The 19,319-nt window shown below is 33.1% G+C and overlaps 1 protein-coding gene across 5 annotated transcripts in view; it reads left to right on the top strand.

The window, feature by feature from the left end:
• CBLB (Cbl proto-oncogene B) overlaps window positions 1–19,319 on the top strand; it is a 212,243-nt gene that overhangs the window by 102,489 nt on the left and 90,435 nt on the right. For all 5 annotated transcript variants that reach the window (XM_081064589.1, XM_081064590.1, XM_081064593.1 and 2 more), the window contains exons 6-9: window positions 2,936–3,057; window positions 6,533–6,670; window positions 10,101–10,188; window positions 12,921–13,052. In XM_081064589.1, coding sequence (XP_080920715.1) covers window positions 2,936–3,057; window positions 6,533–6,670; window positions 10,101–10,188; window positions 12,921–13,052 — 480 coding nt within the window. The remainder of the gene's footprint in view (window positions 1–2,935; window positions 3,058–6,532; window positions 6,671–10,100; window positions 10,189–12,920; window positions 13,053–19,319) is intronic.

Below are 19,319 nucleotides of genomic sequence, written 5' to 3'. Positions count from 1 at the left end.
AACACATGCAATCATAGAAGTAGCTAAAGAACTCTCGTTAGCCCCTGAGATTCCTCACTTCTTTTGGTTTCATTATTCAGATGCTTAGATCATATATAAAATTGGTTATGTGAGTAGAAAAAGATATATTAACTTTTAGTGATCTTTTTTACACAATATTAAAAATTGAGTGATAGTTTTCGTAAGTTATATTCTATATGAAAATGTAAGTTAACTGCATGAACAAATATTCTTCTGCAGCTATGATACTGGTGGTTCACTGGCAGTGAATTCTTCTAGCTTTAAATTGTTGGAAATAAGAGTATTTAGCAGAGTGGGATCTGAAAGTGGACAGGGTCCATGCTCAGTATTGGGGTCTGACATGGAGAAGTAGTATAAGAGTTTGAAGAAGGAGTCACTGGAGGCTGAGAGATGAACTTAAGAATGCTTAGGAAATGAAAGAAGCAAGAACGCTGGATACTAGTTACCCTTTTCTCCACTCTTCCCTCATCCTGTTATTCTGTCAAAACTTGAACAAATGCCAGGAAGTCATTGGAAAGAACTTGAAGTTGCTACCTTCCTTATTTCCTCCTCTTTCTTCTGCCTTTAACTGTCTCTTTTTCCTCTCCATGTAGTTCTGAGATACTGGGATTGGCAGGTACTGAAGTCCTGGGATGGAAATGCAGGGATTTAGTTTATTTCTTCCCTCTCCCTGGCTTGTGCTCCCCTTTTTCCTCAATTTTTGCCTCTACTAGAGAACACTGGATTGTTGAGAAATAGAGCAATAAATTTGAGCAGTGGCAGGATAAGGAATGAGTGATTTGGGGAAAAAACTGGAGTATATGGCATCAATGGAATAAGGAGAAAAAGAAGTGGAGGGAAGTCCCCCATCTGGCAAAGAATAAGAGTATCTGGGCAGGCCAGCCAACGCCCCTCTCCCAGCATAAGTTGTAAGTTACTAAATGGCTGTTCTTGAAAACAATAGAATTTGGAGAGAATGGAGTGACTAGTCTCCTTAATTCACTTCATTAATTTCTCACTTAATTAGTTATTTTAAAATTTCCAAATAATTTTGTGTTGATATGTGTGAGAAGATTTTTTTTAATCTCTAAAAACAAATTGCAAAAATAATTCTTAATCTCCAGAGCGCTTTGTTTTGCCTTCTTTAAGCCATTAGCTGGCGTTTCTGACTGTGGGTCAGAACACAGTACACAGACTCTTTCTATTACATAAATATTTTTGCAGTTAGGAGCTGGCCCTCTGGATTATGTACTAAGAAGTGGTTGCTAAACACTGCAGCTGTTGGCTCAAAACTCCAATTTCGTTTTTTTTGGGTTTTTTTTACTTGTATTTTGATCTGTGCATTGGCTCTCTATAAACTTCAGCATTTTTAAAAACAACTCTTCCATTAATTTGTGTGGACTTTAATGTAACTGACCCAAATATTTTATATTGTTTCCATCCTTGTCCTTTGTAGATAGGGAAGCCAAACAAAACAAAACTCAGTGCCTATGATAGCAGTATTTTTGTCGTTTTTTTAAAAACATGTGCTGCTCTCCTTCCAAGTATTGTTCATGCAATTTTTAGTTATGCCTTAAGAAGAAAACTAAAAATGTGTTTTGTTGAAATAGACATAGACAGAGCCTCCGAAGAGCTCATTTTTGCACAATTAGGTATTCCAGTGTGATCGGGAAATGCCCAAAATATTTTTCTTATATCAGGAAATATTTAAAAAACTCTTTATTACTAAATCATTCTTTCTTTTGCTTAACAATAATGAGAAACGATTCTCAAAACAAACAAAACCAGAAGCCGTCTACCAATAATCACTTGTAAGATAACTATTTTAACAACTTTCACTTGGCAATAGAAACTACCCTTTTTTTTCTTTTATGTAGAAAATTTGATTTAATAATCTGGAACATCAGATAGAGTATTGACAATTCCTTGGGAAAAAATGTAGCTTCAGCCTTAAAAATATGGCAGAGATGATTCATTCGCACCCTCAAGCAAAGTTGTCTGTCACTGACTGCCTTTTAGCTCTTGCTATGGTAACTAACTGGAGGGACAACTAATCACATTAAAGAGAAAATGATACAAACTGTGTGTGTGTGTGTGTGTGTGTGTGTGTGTGTGAGAAAAATTTTTACGTAACTCAGCCCTAAATCGTAAACCTTTTTTGATTTTGTAATTGCGCAAGGATAAACCAAATGTGAATATAATTGCTATTACCATGGAAAGAACACTAGGCTGGGAGTCAAGGTTGTTTAGACAAGTCACTCATTACAGCAAGCCATTCAACAACAATGGTGACCATGTTTCTGGCACTGCGTCAGTGCTGGTATCCCTTTGGTGAGCAAGGGAGGCATGTCCCTTGCTCATGGAAGCGACATTTGTAGAGAGGAATCATGTAGGTATTTGGAGAAAGAATTCAGATAGAGGAATCGGCAAAGGCTCTGAGGGGTGAGAGTGCAGTTGTGTTCAGTTCAACAGAAAAGAGGCCAGGGCACATGGAGAAGAGGCAGAAAGTGAGAGAGTCCCAGCAGATGGGGTCAGAAAGGGCACTGGGGTCAACCCTGTAAGGTCCTTCTATGCCATGCATAAGGACTTTTGCTTTTACCCAAAGTTAGAGGGTTTTTTAACAGAACAGTGATGTGGTATGTGTTCCAAAGTGATCACAAGTGCTCTACTGGGAATAGAATTTTTAGATAAGAGAGATTGTGTAGTTTTCCTTTTTACTCTCTATATTCTATTCCTAACAAATCTGTTTTCTCCAAAAAGAGAATGTTTTTGCATGTTTGTTGTTAGACAATAAAAGGTGATCTAAGCCACATAAGCTCATATTCACATTAAAAATATCCAAGAGAATTTCTGTAAGTGTATTAAATTGTAAGTTGGTATGCAACTGATGGTTGATATTATCTAGATAATATCTTTTAATTTATTGTATTTTTAGCCTTGGGGCTCTATTTTGCGGAATTGGAATTTCTTAGCTGTAACACATCCAGGTTACATGGCATTTCTTACATATGATGAAGTTAAAGCACGGCTGCAGAAATACAGCACCAAACCTGGAAGGTAAGACTTTGTAGGAGTAATATTATGTGATATAGGTAAAGATGAAAAGTCCGTTGTGGTTCATTCCTAAGGAAATCTGTACCACCTATGGGCTGGAGTGAGGGAAACGTTAATAGGCCAAAATGATGATTCATAAGTGAATCCTTTAAAATGGTACATTGTGCTCATTCTAAAACTTAGTATTTATAAAGTGAAAGAAGATGTGGTACTAAGAAGTTTGATGAACTTAGAGGTTCATTAAGCCTCAGAGTTCTGATTTTCAAATTGGAGTAGAGTTATAAGCATATTGACTATTTTTATGACGTTTGCATTTGTATATAAAATTGTGTGTGTATATTTGAGTATCAGTTTCATGTTTATTATTTCAAGACATTCAGTTTGGCTCTGTGATAAACTTATTAGTACCTATAAGTACATATAAACACATATAAGCACATAAACATACAGAAGGTACCAAAAAACTGTATACACATTTTAAGAAAGAAAAAAAAAACTATTAAAATTACTTTGATGGTAATCACTTTGAGCACCTCTTGTAATTGCAGAAGTCAAATATGACTTGTATTCATCTTTTGTTATCAGTATATATTATAATTTTAATACAATTTTTTTCCTTTCTTAAAGTGTGTATACATTTTTTTGGCACCCTCTGTATAGAAGCCCATTGTAATAATCCAAACCAATTTTCATGTCTATGAGAACTTCTTCCATAATGTTTTATGCTTCTTTACAGCCTCAGAATTTGTTTTGTTTTCCAGATGATAGAGGTTGACTCACAGAGGTTGGCTGTTTGCTCAGCCCTTTTGGTTTTGCCCAAGAAATCACACCTTATTATTTGGCAAATCTGAGATCAGAAAAGGTCTCTTCCTTGGTTCATGCGTTTTCTCCACATCCCACCTAGAAATGCAGTAGGCACATTCTAGCCATTTGTGCTGTGGCAAGTTGCATGCTGGGTACATCAGTAATGACAGCGGAGACCTATAATTCCAGTGTCAGGAGACCCCATTCCAGTGTCCATGAGTGTACTGGTTTTCATATAGGTGCCGTTTCATGTTAGGAAGAAATTTGTTTTATTCTTTTTAAGTCTACATTTGTTTTCTAATATTATTTTTATTTGATTTGTAGCACAAATGTTATTTGTCATTTAACAAAGTCTTTGCAAGTACCAGCCCATATTGTTGATTCCTTTCTTGGCCATAATGAAAATTTCCACCTTTTTTATATTTAGCAATTTACATAGTCTGTGAAAGAAGGTCATGAGTGCAGAGAACAGTTTAGCTTATGTTGAAGTCTTCTGTTAAGATGAAGAAGAGTTGGGTCTCATTGTGACCGTGATAGCAGGTCAGACATTGTGCATGTTGACAGTGGCTTAGACGAGTCTTTTCATTTCATTCAAGCTCTCAAACTAGGTTTTTCTATAATTTTTACTGTCCAGATTGGTGTCAAAGTGTCTCTTTATTTCTGGATTATGGTTTGAAAGATGTTATATGATTGGAATTATGCAGTGTTAACAAATTTCACACAGAAATCATTTGGGAAATTATCTTGTTCAGTTCTATAAATATAATATGGAAACTGAGTCTCTTTTATGTTCTCTTGTTCAAGATCCAGAAATTAGTTAATGACAGTGTTGGAAGCAAATGACAGGGCTCATCACTATGGAATAGTTCCCTTAATAAAAAGATAGTGCCCTCTGAAAAAATGTCTTCCTTTTCTTTCTAACTTGCCCTGTAACAGTTTATTCTACTAAGTTTTAGGTAGATAAAGATGAAATGTTTAATATATAGTAAACTATAATATGTAAATTGTGATGGAGTATCAAAAATGTGTTTAGGAAAACTCTCTTAGTGAACAAATCAAATGATTTTGATAAATATTTGCTTTACAGAATATCTGTTTTAAGTGGTCCTTTCTTTGGAATGTGTTTCATCTCTTTGGCTTCATGGTAAAGAAAATTGTTGGGCCTTTTCCAAGGACATTTGTGTTCCTCAGGTTGTGTTTTATTTGGGATCCAACTGGCAGCCATAAGTCTGCATGGAATTTTTTTGTCTGACTAAGCATGTCACTAATAGGTTAATATTCTGTCTTCAGGTTCCCTAGGAAAATGTTTTTAAACTTTCTTAAGTTCTTTCCAGAGGTTTACCAGCACAAGGTTTTTAATATTCAAAATCACACTTCTTCCTTTCTTTAAAAACCCAGTTTTATCAAAAACAAAATCACATTGCAATACTTAATATACAAGTTAATTAAATCCAATGACCATGTAACCAGTATACATTGCTAAACTGTCCTGTAAAGTTACTTTTGCAGTAGTTGGGTCATCAATAACTAAGGTATATTAAGAAATACTTATTTTTGCCACATACATATAGCAGCCAGATTACTTAAATATAGCCAACAGATTAAATTGACCTCCTTTTGAAATGCGTAAAGGGTTATAAAATCCAGATATGGATATTGTGATGGCAAGACCGAGTTCAATACACTTAGAGAAATGATCTAAAATGAAATAAGTAAATAGGTAGCTAAATTAATGATAATGACGAATTTAAAGCCAAGTCAGTGTCTCCTGTCATTAGGGATTGATTTTAAGGGACTTGTCATTAATTTGATGTATATTTTTGAACTATTATGACTTTTTAGTGAAAGACAGCTTGACAGGGTTAGGTGGCAGCCACAAACTTATCTAGTTTGCCTTCTCATTAATATAGGTCACCTCTTTTGAGCTTTTATTTAAAGATGGATGGCTGGAATGTTTGAAAGAGAGTATTTTTTTAAAACAAGTTATTAACAACTAAAACTGTATAATTTTAAAATTTTAAAATAATGTATTGAATTCCATACTAGAAACTGGCTCAATTTCTGTCTGAGGTGGACAAATTAAATTTTTATGTATTTATATTTACTTTCCAAAAATGATTTCTGTGCTAGCTGTTTTATACCACCAGCACTTTTATACAGAGTACCCCTAATGATGGTGGCAAAAAAAATCACTTGATGGTTTACAACTTCAGTTATTTTCTCATGTAACTGGAGATATACTCGTATTTTTAAATGAAATGATCATTGCTTCTTTTACACATCAATAAATGGAGAAGTACAACAATGTTAAACTAAGTTAGAAGATAGAAGTTTATATCAGGAATTCTAAATGATTCTTTTGCTTAAAAAGCTTAAGAAATGGGGGTGGCTGGTTAGCTCAGTTGGTTAGAGCATGATGCTCGTTAACACCAGGGTTGCTGGTTCGATCCCTACATGGGCCACTGTGAGCTGCACCCTCCACAACTAGACTGAAACAACTACTTGACTTGGAACTGATGGGTCCTGGAATAACAAATGAAAGTTAAAGTTTAAAATAAATGAAAGTTAAAAAAAGTACATGTGGCCTATACTATTTAAAAAAAAGCTTAAGAAATGGTGTATTACTTATATACATTTTGAATGTGGTTAAACATAATTTTCTCATGTTTTACAGTTACATTTTCCGGTTAAGCTGCACTAGGTTGGGACAGTGGGCCATTGGCTATGTAACGGGGGATGGAAATATCTTACAGACCATACCTCACAACAAGCCCTTGTTTCAAGCCCTGATTGACGGCAGCAGAGAAGGATTGTGAGTATGAGAAATGGGAGGCAGGGCGCTCAGAGTCACAAATGTGAAAAATAAGACCTCTTTGAGGTGGAGAAAATGAGTAGTGAGTCTGATGATGTGGTTGTTTGTTTTTATTTCAAAACTAGAAGGGGAGGTACCCTAGTTTTTATTGTGCATCTCTTTAAAATAGTCATTTTAAGGTAACCGAATCATTTGAATGTAACTGTATGTTAACAGCAAATGAAGTCCAACATCAAATGACGAGTTTATACCTTTAATAGGAAAAGAAGTTAGAATTTAAAAGTTGTTTTGAAATAGATGTAAAACTGTGTGTGTGTGTGTGTGTGTGTGTGTGTGTATACAGAGATAATTCTTTAAAAATAATTGACTCCTGTTGTCTCATGTAACCCTTAAATTGCTTTTACTTTTTATTTTGACTAGTAGTACTAATTTTCTTTCTTTTATCCTGTTCTCACTCCTTCTTTCTTTTTTCTTTATACCTCCATTTTTAAATTCACTTTAATAATAAATCCATATTCCTGAACTATATGTTAATAGCTAAATTCAGTTTATCTGAAGCTATTCTTGTTTAAAATTTAAAAATAAAGAATTTTCCTTTGTTTTTTAGATTATTGATGACTTCCCCCGCAAATGCATGAAGTTCAGACAATCTGAATGGTCCCTTCATAGCAAACATATCTCTCATTCATTTTAGTCATGTGCTGTTCTTTTTTCTTTTGTTGTATTTTCAGTGTCACTTCATCACGCTGACTTTTATTGCCCTTTGCTTTGCTGAGTGACTTGCTGCAACATGGATTGTAATAGTTTCATAGCAGGAGAAAGTCGATCAGAGTCAGCAGAGAGCAAATGATTTAAGTTTTACCTTTTCAAAAGTAATTGCAAAAAAATAAAATATATTAAAAATATGGGATGGGATCTATATGAAGAAAAATAAAGAATTTTTTAAAGTTGTGAGCTTTCTCAAAATAGTTCCATGGGTGGGGATTATGGAGAAGGTGAGGGGATTAGAAAGCAGAGTAGGTAACCACAAGATTGCCACAGGGATATGAAAGACCGTTTGGGGAATATAATCAATAATGGAAAGATTTTATAGGGTATGCGATGGACACTTGTCTTAATTAGGGAGACCACTTCATGGACAGTGTAGGTACCTGCTAACTGCGCTCTACACCTGAAGCTGTAGCTGAATAATAATGAATGTCAACTATAATTTTACATGTATATATATATATAGTCACAGGATGTGGAGTACAGCATAGGGAATAGAGTCAGTGGAAATGTAACAGCTATGTATGATGTGAGAGAGGTAGTAAATTGGAGGAGGGGGTTATTTTGTGAGGGGTATACATGTCTAACTATTACATTGTTTTGTACACCTGAAACTAATTTTAAAGAAAAGGAATTGTATGGCAAACTGTGGTACCAAGTGTGTACTTCTCTTTTTCTTCTCTTAATTATTATAAATTTGTTCTCAGTTATTTCTACTTTCCCTCTGATGCAGTAGAGATTCATAAGTGTAGCTTTTGATTCACTATGATTGCAGGATTTTTGTTTTTAAGAAAACATGCTTAATGTTTTAATTTGTAAATAGGTTATGAGTGGGCAAATTTGTAAATGGAGTAATTAGATAGCTTATTTATATTGTTACAGTGCCTTCCATCTGTTTTTCCAAAAGTCAATACAAAGTAACAAATTGTGATTTGTAATCAGTACTCTAGCCTCTGAACTCCTACACAAATTAACTGCTAATATTCTCTGTCTCTCTCTCTCTCTCTCTCTCTCTCTCTCTCTCTCTCTCTCTCTCTTTCTCTGGGAGGGGTTTGGTGAGTTGAATTTGTGCTTCAGGGATACATTACATTAAAATAGATCAGATTGAAATTTTAATCTGATTTTAAAATAGATGAAACTTTTTCAATTAGATTAAAATAGATATTACTTAGTTGTGTTTTTTTGTTGTTGTTATTGTTTAAAATCAGTAACAACAAGGGAAGGATGTCATCTAGTCCAGCTGTTATTAGGATCAGTTGTTCCTTCCTGATAGTTAATCCAATATTGTTTGACATAGGTGATAAGAAAAGTTTACTGTGATAACCACCTAAGATTCTTTCTTCCTTTACTGGCGTTGAAAGGGCTTATCAGTAGCACCCTGAGTTACTGAGGACAATAATCATTGAATTGCCCCTTATATATTAAATAGTGCCTTTTAAATTTTCCTCTACCTTCTTGTCATATTTGTAATCTTTCATTTCTACATGTTTTTGAAGTGAGGTGTACAAAATGTTATATAATAATTTTAAAAATTGGCCATTTTAGGTTATAAAAAGAAAGTTGCTTATCAGCTTTTGCTTACCACTTGTTTAATATTTGTAGAATTTTATCCCATAAGGACATTCTAAGTTTGTATCATATTCAGATGTAGTCAACTCCTTTTCTTAAATCTTAATAAAAAATTATTTTACTGATCTGTTACTACTGTATGAGAATTGTCTAAGTTCATTTTTTCTGGTTTTCCTGGGTAAATTTTACCACTTACTAAAATATTTATAGATTTTTTCTTTGAGGATAAATCTTTTTTGTTACTTCACAGGATAGTTTTAATATAGTTTTTCCCTTTAGAATATTCACCACTGTAGTAGGGTATTCTTAATTTTTCGTTCAAGCCACCTAGGACAAAGACACTGAACAAAACCATAACTTAATGAATTGATGAAATCCGTTGGTAATACATACTACCATTTTAAAAACTCTAAAATAGGTTTACCAATACAGTAAACTTCATTTTTAATGACTTTCTGAGTGAATAAAAACATATAGCACAGCAAGATGTCATTATTATTATGACTTTTAGTCTTATTTCAATTCTCTCTAATAATGGAGCCTTACGTTTATAAACCATTTTCTTTTTGTAGCTTGATATGAAGTGAATTAAACATGGAATTATTAACATTTTCTAATTTCTTTAAACATTTTGTATATACATAAGTTTGTAGTATGTGTTGGATGAGTGGAAGGTAAGATGGAAAGAAAGAGTATGGGAAACTGGAGAAACAGGAACACTATAGAAGTGTTTGAATAACTTTTGTGGGAAAATTGTGGGCTTTAATTCCCTTTTCTCTTTCCTTGTGGTATTAAGCATGGAGTAAAATGATGCATTTAACATTAACTGCCTCAGATAAGAGACGTAATAATTGCAAAAATATGTATATTCAACATATTTTGGAATAATACATGAGGGACCAATAAAATAAATTATTAACTTGCTTAGTGGCTGTAATGTTATAAATACAGTGATAGACTATACTCTTGATATAAGTTACATAAAAAGGAGATATCAAAATGGGGGTTTGGTTATAGGAGAATCTGATTAGATAACCTTAATTACAATTAACACTGTGTATTTATAATAATTAAGTTTGTGTTTATAATCCAGCTACCTTTATCCTGATGGGAGGAGTTATAATCCTGATTTAACTGGATTATGTGAACCTACACCCCATGATCATATAAAAGTTACACAGGTAAGAAAAATTTGTGCAAACTTATTTATAATTAATTAGTATCTATAATGTCTTTGAAATAAATAAGATTCTCTACTTATACTAGAGCCAAAATTATGTATAACTACTTAATGCAAAAGATACTTAAGGAATTCTAAAAGTGTTTGAAAGGAAAATACTTTACTTTCTCTATTTTTTGGATTCAAATTTCTGTTAATATTCTTGCTTCCAATATAATACTGGCACTTATGTGGGAATATAGATAATTCCATAGGTAGTAAGTAGATAAATGCAAGAGAGCCATAGGTTTAGAAAACTCCATAGCAGATTAGAATAATTATGAGCATTTCCTTTTAGAGTCTAATGAATAATTGAAGCCTAATGAAGATAATAACTATGTTCTTATAAAACCATTTTGACAGTCTCGTAGATTATGAAGCTTTGTAACTTAGTAAAGCGTTTCTTGAGGGTGATGTTCCTTAATTATCAAAATCTAAATAAAAACATCTTTTGACTCTAGAAAATGTGTGTGTGTGTGTGTGTGTGTGTGTGTGTCTGTATAAAATCATTTGCACATATAAAGATCTGTACACCAGGTGTTCACTTTAGCATTTTTCATAAAAATGAAAAATTACAAAAATACCAAATATTCAATCATAGGTTAAAAAAACCTGTTACACTCATACTGTATAATACTGTAAAGTCATTAATAGGAAAATGATAGCTTTACATATTCACATGGGAATTTGTTATGTAAAATTGTTCCATGTATGTGAAGCTCAATTATGTAACATTTCATTTTGTAAAGTTAAATTATGTAAGTTCAATTTCTGTAAATAAACATGAACTTACCACATGTGAACATATGAATATAGTTTTAAAAAATAAAAATTAAAAAAAATATAAAAATTTAAAAAAACATGAAAATGGTAACAGTGTTTAACTGAGGAAGTATAAAAAGATTCAGGGAATCATGGAGAGGATGATAAGATCCTCTCCTATTTTACATGTAATGTAGTTTTAAATTACGAACATATATTTTTGTGCTTTGTATAATAATAAAAATCTAATAAAAAACAGAAATTACAGGTTTTTGGGAAGACAATAAAAATTAATTTTATTTTTAATTCTTCAGATTTGAGCCCCAGTGGTCTTGGTGTTGTTATGTGAAACACACTTGTTAACATGTGTACAGTTTATGGGCAGTTTTTAAAATTCAATATATGATTTCCATTTTTTAAATTATGTAGTGATTCTATATTTTATAATGTATGTAAAATGACACTCATGAGAGAAAAATTCTTCTTCATAAAGCTGTTGTTTAAAAATACCTATTCAGGAGTAGTGTCATCCCCTAAAATGACTCAAATATTTGACTAACTTACCCCTTAGGTTGCATTGAATTCTGCATCTAAGGTTTTAGCTTATTGTAATTTTTTACATAATTGCAAATTAGTTCTATGGATGAGATGACCAACACAAATACTTACCTATTATTTTAGGGACTTCAGTGATTTATAATTTATTTTGCATTACTTTACATTTATTTCCTTTCCATCTTGATCCATTCTCTCATCTTTTTCCTTAATGTCTTTAAAAATTATTTATGTAGTCACACATACCTATACCATGGTAGACATAATTTACTCGTATATATAAATGTGTGTGTGTGTGTGTGTGTGTGTGTGTGTGTGTGTTTTCTCAACCATGATTGTAAGATCTTTTAAATGGTTAGGAACTAAATATTGTCATTGTTTATCCTAACCAGTGCCATGCACATAGACACTTATTAGAATAGGACATTACCTTACCTAAACAAATTTTATTTCCATAATTCGTTTTCTTTGTATCCCTATTAAATAACACTTTTAAAATTTTCTTTACATTCACCATATATTTGTGTCTTCTTTGTGACAGATCTTTTCAGTATTTGAACACTGAGAATTTTACTATGCCGTAAGGTTCTAAACTAGTAAATCAAGAGAATAGTTTTGATAAAACAGTTTTTGATTGCTGAAGTGATTAAGATTGGGAAAACAGTATGCAATTCAGAGGTTTACTATAGAATTTGAGGAAAATTTGTAAACTTATTGAGCCTCAAGTATTTTTTTTTAATTCAATATATTTTATAATGCTTTGGAGATTATATGATATAATGCATATGAGCCATAGTACCTAGCTTTCAGGAAGGGGTTGGCAAATGTGCAGCTTTTTTTCCATTCTGAAATTTCTAAAGATATTTATTTCTTCCATTTTGAAATTTTCTTCCATTCTGAAATTTCTAAAGATATTTCTAAAGATAAATGCGCACACACATTTACAGCCAGAATTTTTTACATACATACACACACACACCCCCACACACACACACACTGCAATTTGACAGTAAAATTAGATGAGTATGTGGCATTTATAAAGAAAAGTACGTTATTTAATGCCTCTTAAAACCATGTTTTTGTATTTTGAATCACTGTGACTACTGAAGCAAGTCCCTTTATAAAAGGAAAGCACAAAACAGTAATTCCAAGCATTAAAAAAAGCTTATACAATCACTGATTAAAGGTCAAATCTTTTAAAAAATGGTTATGTAGACCAAATTGTGGTTGTCAATTTAAAACATGTCTTAAATGGTAACAAAATCCTGATAGGATCAAGTTTGAGGAATTTGTTGTAAGTTATTACATTGGAAGAAATTCAATATTAACAGTTCATGATAAAAATATATTAATATTGCCTCTTTTTCCAAATTCCAGGAACAGTATGAATTATATTGTGAAATGGGTTCCACTTTTCAGCTCTGTAAAATTTGTGCTGAGAACGACAAAGATGTCAAGATCGAGCCCTGTGGGCATTTGATGTGCACCTCTTGCCTTACAGCATGGCAGGTATGCTCAAGGTTTAATTAGCAACATGGGTGTCTTCCTTACATTCCCTATCAGTATTTGTCTTTTCAGTTTTCTTCATCTTAATGATTCAGGAAGTAATACTGATCAGTGCATTGTTTGAATGGTTGTTAAACAACAACAACAACAAAAAAAGTGTTTGAGTTTCTTTTATTTATATAGTTTGATTTTTTTTTTGCTATTTTATATTTTCATTCTTTTGCATGTAAAATGTTTATATTAGTCATAAGTAGTTCTTCTTTTATAACACTATTGATTTCAGAAAGTCACTTGTCCATATTACCAACGAACCATATTTACACAATTTATTTTAGATCAGATTCTGTTTATTTTGAAGCAAAGTAAACCCTAATAGATAAATCTTATGTTGATGTTTCAACCACCCCTCTTTTCCTGAGGAGGTGTGTCTCCTGTCTCACATATGTCTACGGTTGCTCTCTAAGGTTAAAATAGGAGAATCAGACAGGAAAAGCCTCCCAAATACTTGTAGTTTCCACAGAAACAGGCATTACATTTTTCAATTTACAGAAGTAGAATTTAAGATAAACTGCCTTCCCCTCTGTAGACAGATGTTCAATAAATATAAATTGATTCGATGTTTTTTAAATAAGACCTAGAGAATAACTGATTTCCCCAAGGGCATCCTTCTATTTCTTTACATGTAATAAAGGTTGGGGTTTTAAAGTGGATCTTTGGACAGATTTCCAGTTTTGAGGTATTTGGAGGATTCCCAGAATATTTTGATCAAGCCAGTTTTTTTAAACTGCTGTTTAACAGTGAATATTGAAGTGAATATTGTTGATGGTGTTTAGAAAGCCAATAAATTTTCTAGCCTTTTAAAAAAAATTGCAGTTGGGTATATAATCAACAATTTTACCCTGTTTCTGAGTCCCTGATCTTCTCTCCAACCCAGAACCTGTGCTTGCCTGGAAGGATGGCCTTAGAGGGTCAGGGAGGGGGAGTGCAGCCTCAGAGGAGCGCTGATGTCTGCTGAGCTCATTACTTGGTAATAAAGTGTAATGACTTTCACAATATTATAAAAAGGGCCTCCTTCTTACTTTAGGGACATTTAAAAAGTGAAGAAAATGAGGAATAATTAAGAAATGAGTTACAACTGATACACGTTTTCAAAGCCATTTCTGATCTCCCAACATCTTCATTACCTCAGTAAAACTTGTTCACCTTTACCCTGCTCTCTTTCAATATGCGTTTGGTTTATATTTTACTTTAGGTTTTCTTTGATATCCTTGCTGTAACTTCTGCTTATCCCCTCATAATGTTGGTGAATTTTGTGCAGTACAGGGAGGAACTGGAGGAAGGAGGCTGCTCAGTGTGACATCAGCAAACTCATTCTCAACTGCTAGGCACTTGATTGCTATTAACAGTAATCGTTTTTCCGACTTAGCAATGTCTTTTGATAGATGACTTTCAAGAATTCAGTTATGCTGGTAGAAGGCAAAACTGTCTGTTGGCAGGTAGAAATGTGTCAGTAGAAAGTGTTAGATGTTACTGACCGTGCAGGGCTGACTGGGATAGGACTACTTTAGGACTGCTTTACTCCATAACCATTCAGTATTTCAGGGGAAGTATTAAACTGACAAAGAGGCCAATTGTGTTTGTCACCTCTGGGGTGGACTTATGCCCTGAGTGTGGCATTATGGTTCTCACAGGTACAAAGAAACTAATAGCTTTGTGTTTCTTCCTCAAGAAAAGCAGAATTTTAGGCTGGTACAAACTCCCAGTGATCTCTGCATGGCCTGTGTATTTCAGCATCTCCTCTTAGAGTCCCTGGTCTTGGAGTACACACAGACATGCATATTGCAGGACTTGACATCTTTAACTTGATACTTACCTTATATTTGGTAGTTAAGTGGGTTTAAAGTCAGAAGCTTCTATTAGTTTGGCAGAAGCCTTTGATTAGTAAAGATTATTATATAAAATGTTACACAAAATAGCTGTTTACCTGTAGCCTAGGGTGAGTAAAAGAGTATGACAAAATATAAAACAAAGATTTTATTTTACAATGCTATACTCCTTGAAAGAAATAATATCTTTAAAAATTTTAGGGCCAGTGCTATATATTTCATTTAGCAAGTTCGTGAACTATTTGCAGTTAGTATTTTATGTGCAGTAGACACAGAATACTTCCTGGTTGTCATGGCTATTAATCCTTTGCCTTTTACATCACCACAACTTTTCTCTATATTACTGAGCACTCTCCAAATGATAGTAGCAGTTCCTCTTGCTAGTAGTTAAACATCAGTTCCTTGATTCAGTTCATGATTTTTTCGTGTTGGTCTAATGGCCATAATGGTCTGATGGACATATGAATGAAGATATGTCCAATCATATTTATAAATTGTTAATATTTGCTATTTCTCCGTTTTAGTCAGAAGTACTTCTCAGTTTTACTTTTAGAAATTGAGGAAGTGTGTAAATTTCCAAGCACTGAAAAACGTCTGACTAAAATTTTAGGAGAACCTATATAAGAAAGTACTAGTAAAGTAGTAGTTTACTAAGTAAAGTGCTAACAAAAAAAGAAATTCGAAAGTACTCAGAAAGTTGAAATAATCAAAATCAATCACACTCTTGTTACTAGTCAATAATGTTACTCTGATCATAGAATTTTGCTTATCGGTTAATGGAAAATATGCAAAGGCATTATTTAAGCATTATTTTTAAATTCTTCCCACACAATTAATAAACATCAATTTATTATAAATCCCTCATAATTAATAAACATTTTTGATACATTTTACATTTTGATATATATTCCTGTAAGCTCTTACCTCACTATATTTGTATTACAAATGTTTGCATATTTGCCTTTCTCCTCTTGAATTTGGATTGCTTTATCTGTTTTAGAATTCTTCTTCCCAAGCATGCTGTCTACCTGTACATTGGTAGTTACTTAGTAAATATTTATGACTATATGCTATAGATAATATAAAGGAATGAGTAGAGAAAGATTAAGATTATAATAATAAAAGACTCTGATATTATAGATCAATTGTGAAAAGCCTTTGTAATGTCTTAGTTGTGTCCATTTCTCTTCTGAGAAGTATCTGTGATTTTTTCCACAGGACTTTTATCATGCTCAAAATCTGAGAATAAATCCTAAGAATTTTAAACCTCAGATCCATTTGTTCCATTCAGAAGCTGCTGGGTGATTTCCTTCAACTTTTCACATTTTGATTTTTTTCCTACTTATTTTTGAGCCATGTTATTTTACTTTTATTGCTTGCACTAATACCAGCACTCACCTAGAGGCAGTAAGACTGAGTTTCTGTTTGTTGCTTTTTCACACCAGGAAACATGCATGGTGATCCCTGGTTCAAGTTTTGTCTACCCTGAAGAAATTTGGTCTTAGGCTAAGGTTTGAAAATTACAAAGTGGTATTCTATGGTCTCTGTATCTCTGTGGGATTTTAGTGGTTAAAGGAAGCTTCAACTTTTGAACCTTTCCATTTTTATTTTATTTTTTTGTATAACCTGAATATCTCTACGTTTACATATGGATTTCACGCAGTGGTGCTTCCTGCCAGCCAACTGATCTGGTTTGGCAGCTTTCATATTGTTGTATGAACAGCAGTTGACAGACATTAGATATGCTAAAAACCTTCTGTCTTAGCCTCAATGCACTGCTCACTGGACTTGACCTAATTGATGGTGAATATGAGAACAAAAAGAACAAAATTATTGAACATTTCCATAATTTTACAACTCACAGATGTAATGGGAAATGTACACTATTAAGTCTTTGTCTATGACTGCAGATTGTAGTATATGTTTCTTTCAAATTTCTCTTTATTCAAATTGGTACAGGGCTAGAGTCCGTATTTTCTGATTTTAAAGCCCATGGTTTTGTTTTATAAGCTTGTTTGTTTTTTCTATAGGAAGAAGTTATCAAACTTAATTATGCACAGGAATAATTTATTTTGCTTCCCCTAAGTGGTTTGACAGAAACAGACATAGATTTTTTTTTTAATTTTATATGTGCCAGTTTATTTAATCATCACAATAATCCTATGAGGTGAGTTCTTTTATTATATTTATTTTTAAAATAGTGAAACTGAGATACACAGAGGTTCGTCAACAGATTCAGTGGCCAAATGCCTGACTATTATTCTTTATTGGTAGACAAAGTACATTGTTCAAAGGCAGTGACAGGTGTCAATTTTAGCTGGAATAGGAACAGGTTTGAGTCATAAAAATAGTCAGGAATTAGTAAAGGTAATATTTTCCTTTCTATTTGTTAAAGTCAATATTTATGTCTAAATGTTATATTTATTTTTATATTTTCATATAATTAATACAATTTCTTTGGGAATATTTTCTTATCCAAAACTTCTTTTCTTGCATTCTCTCTCCTTTCCCTCTCTCCTCTCTCTCTCTCTCTCTCTTTCTCTCTCTCTCCCCCCCTTCCTCACTCCCTCTCTCCTCCAAGTACACAAACACACACTAGCATTTTTAATGTTTTTATGACTTAGTGCACTAGAAGTGAAGAGATGAGAAACAGACAGATGTTTCATTCATCATTCTCCAAGATCTCAAATCCGTTTATTCATTCCTTCATTCCTTCATTCCTTAATTCATTCAACAGTCTTTAAGCCGCTTATATATCCCAGGTTCTGTACTAATCTCTGATCTAAGAAGCATCTACCCTTAAGAAGTTAAAACTAAATCATAGTTTTATAAAGTATTCATAATTACTTGAACATCCTGTTATCCTTCAAATTTAATTATGGATTTGAGACTTTTTTTGTTACTTTGGTTGGGCATGCTGAAATGGAAAGGATTTTAAAGGCTGCATGTCTGCCAAGAAGCTCTGATAAATCAGTCCGAGTCCAATATGAAGTATTATACCCTGACCATAAAACATTATGCCACTGTGAACTTTTAGCAGGCAATTCTTCACCAACTTTTTTTTCCATTTGATGCCCTACTTTGGTTTAATTGAAATTCATTGGAGACTTAAATTTTGTGTAATTAACAGAAACCCTGAGAAATGCACTGTACCAGTGTCAGTTGTTATAGGCTGCAAATGGTTACTCTTTAATTGCTGTCATAATGGCCCATTAGTCATGCTTCCAAAGAGGTGTTAGATACTTTTTTCTTCTGAAACATCTCTGTTATTTAATAAATTGAATAAGCAGGCCAGAGTTTTCACAGAATATTAAATAAGTTGGATCATCATCTCTCTAGAGGCATTCTTTGAAGCAGTATCACTCTGGGTGTGGCATTTCTATTGTACCCTTGGCAATAAAATTTGGAGTGTTTTCTTTCACGTCCACACTATTGCGTGGACATTAACAAAACATTTTTCTTCTTCACGCTGAATTCCTTTATTTCTTACTTTTTGTAGTAGCATATTGCATTGCAGGGTTATCACATAAGGTGTAAAGGAAGGAATTGTTTTCATTCTATGTGTTTTGTTTTTCCTGGAATCTAGAAAATGGCTTCTGAGCTCACGAATAGCACAAACTCTAAACCGTGTTCCTCAAATATTGCTTTCAAAATAAAAATGGATATATATAGATCAGTTGGATTGGCAGCCTTATTTTGAATTACTGCCAAGGACTTTAATTCGATTAAAAGTAAAAAATGTGTAGTTTTCTAAGAGAGGGGAGAAGCCAGCACAATCACAATCACAGGTATGGCACTGAAAATAATCCTCTACTGTATCTGTCTTCAAAAGCAACCAATCTTCAAATTTCTGGCCTCAAGAAAAAATTTGGAACCTTAGTACAACAAATAAAAAAATAATATTTGCCTTTAAGAATGTTATAAATTGCCTTTAAGAATGTTATAAATTGATATTTTTGTCTTTGATTACACATTGTGTCTTTTTGTATAAAAGTGCTAAAATGTTGGAGCTCCTCTTTCGCTTTGGGAGTCATGTAGGGGCTACTAGAGTCGTCCAAAAATATTATAGTGATTAACTGCAGTTCATGATCCTACAGATGACAGGAATGAAAAGGAGGAAACAGATATGAAAAAATAAAATCTGGTAGACCCAGTGCTGGACTCTGAGTCTATTGACGGCATTCAGCAGACGCTCACTGTATGGTGACGTGCCTGCACAATGCAGATATCGGCGCTTGGGAAACATTTGCAGTTGGCTCTGACAAGAGCCTGTAATAGGTGCTTTAAAAGTTGGCTCCATTAAATCAAACATCTTCAGAATGCAAGCTCTCATAAACTTCATGCATTAAAGTTTTAACTTGGATTCTAGCAACAAATTTTTAAA

This window comes from Rhinolophus hipposideros, assembly GCF_964194185.1.
Source record: "Rhinolophus hipposideros genome assembly, chromosome: 2".
Classification (NCBI taxonomy): domain Eukaryota; kingdom Metazoa; phylum Chordata; class Mammalia; order Chiroptera; family Rhinolophidae; genus Rhinolophus; species Rhinolophus hipposideros.
Note: the sequence above shows the minus strand (reverse complement) of the source record. Positions and strands in the feature narration are given on the sequence as shown.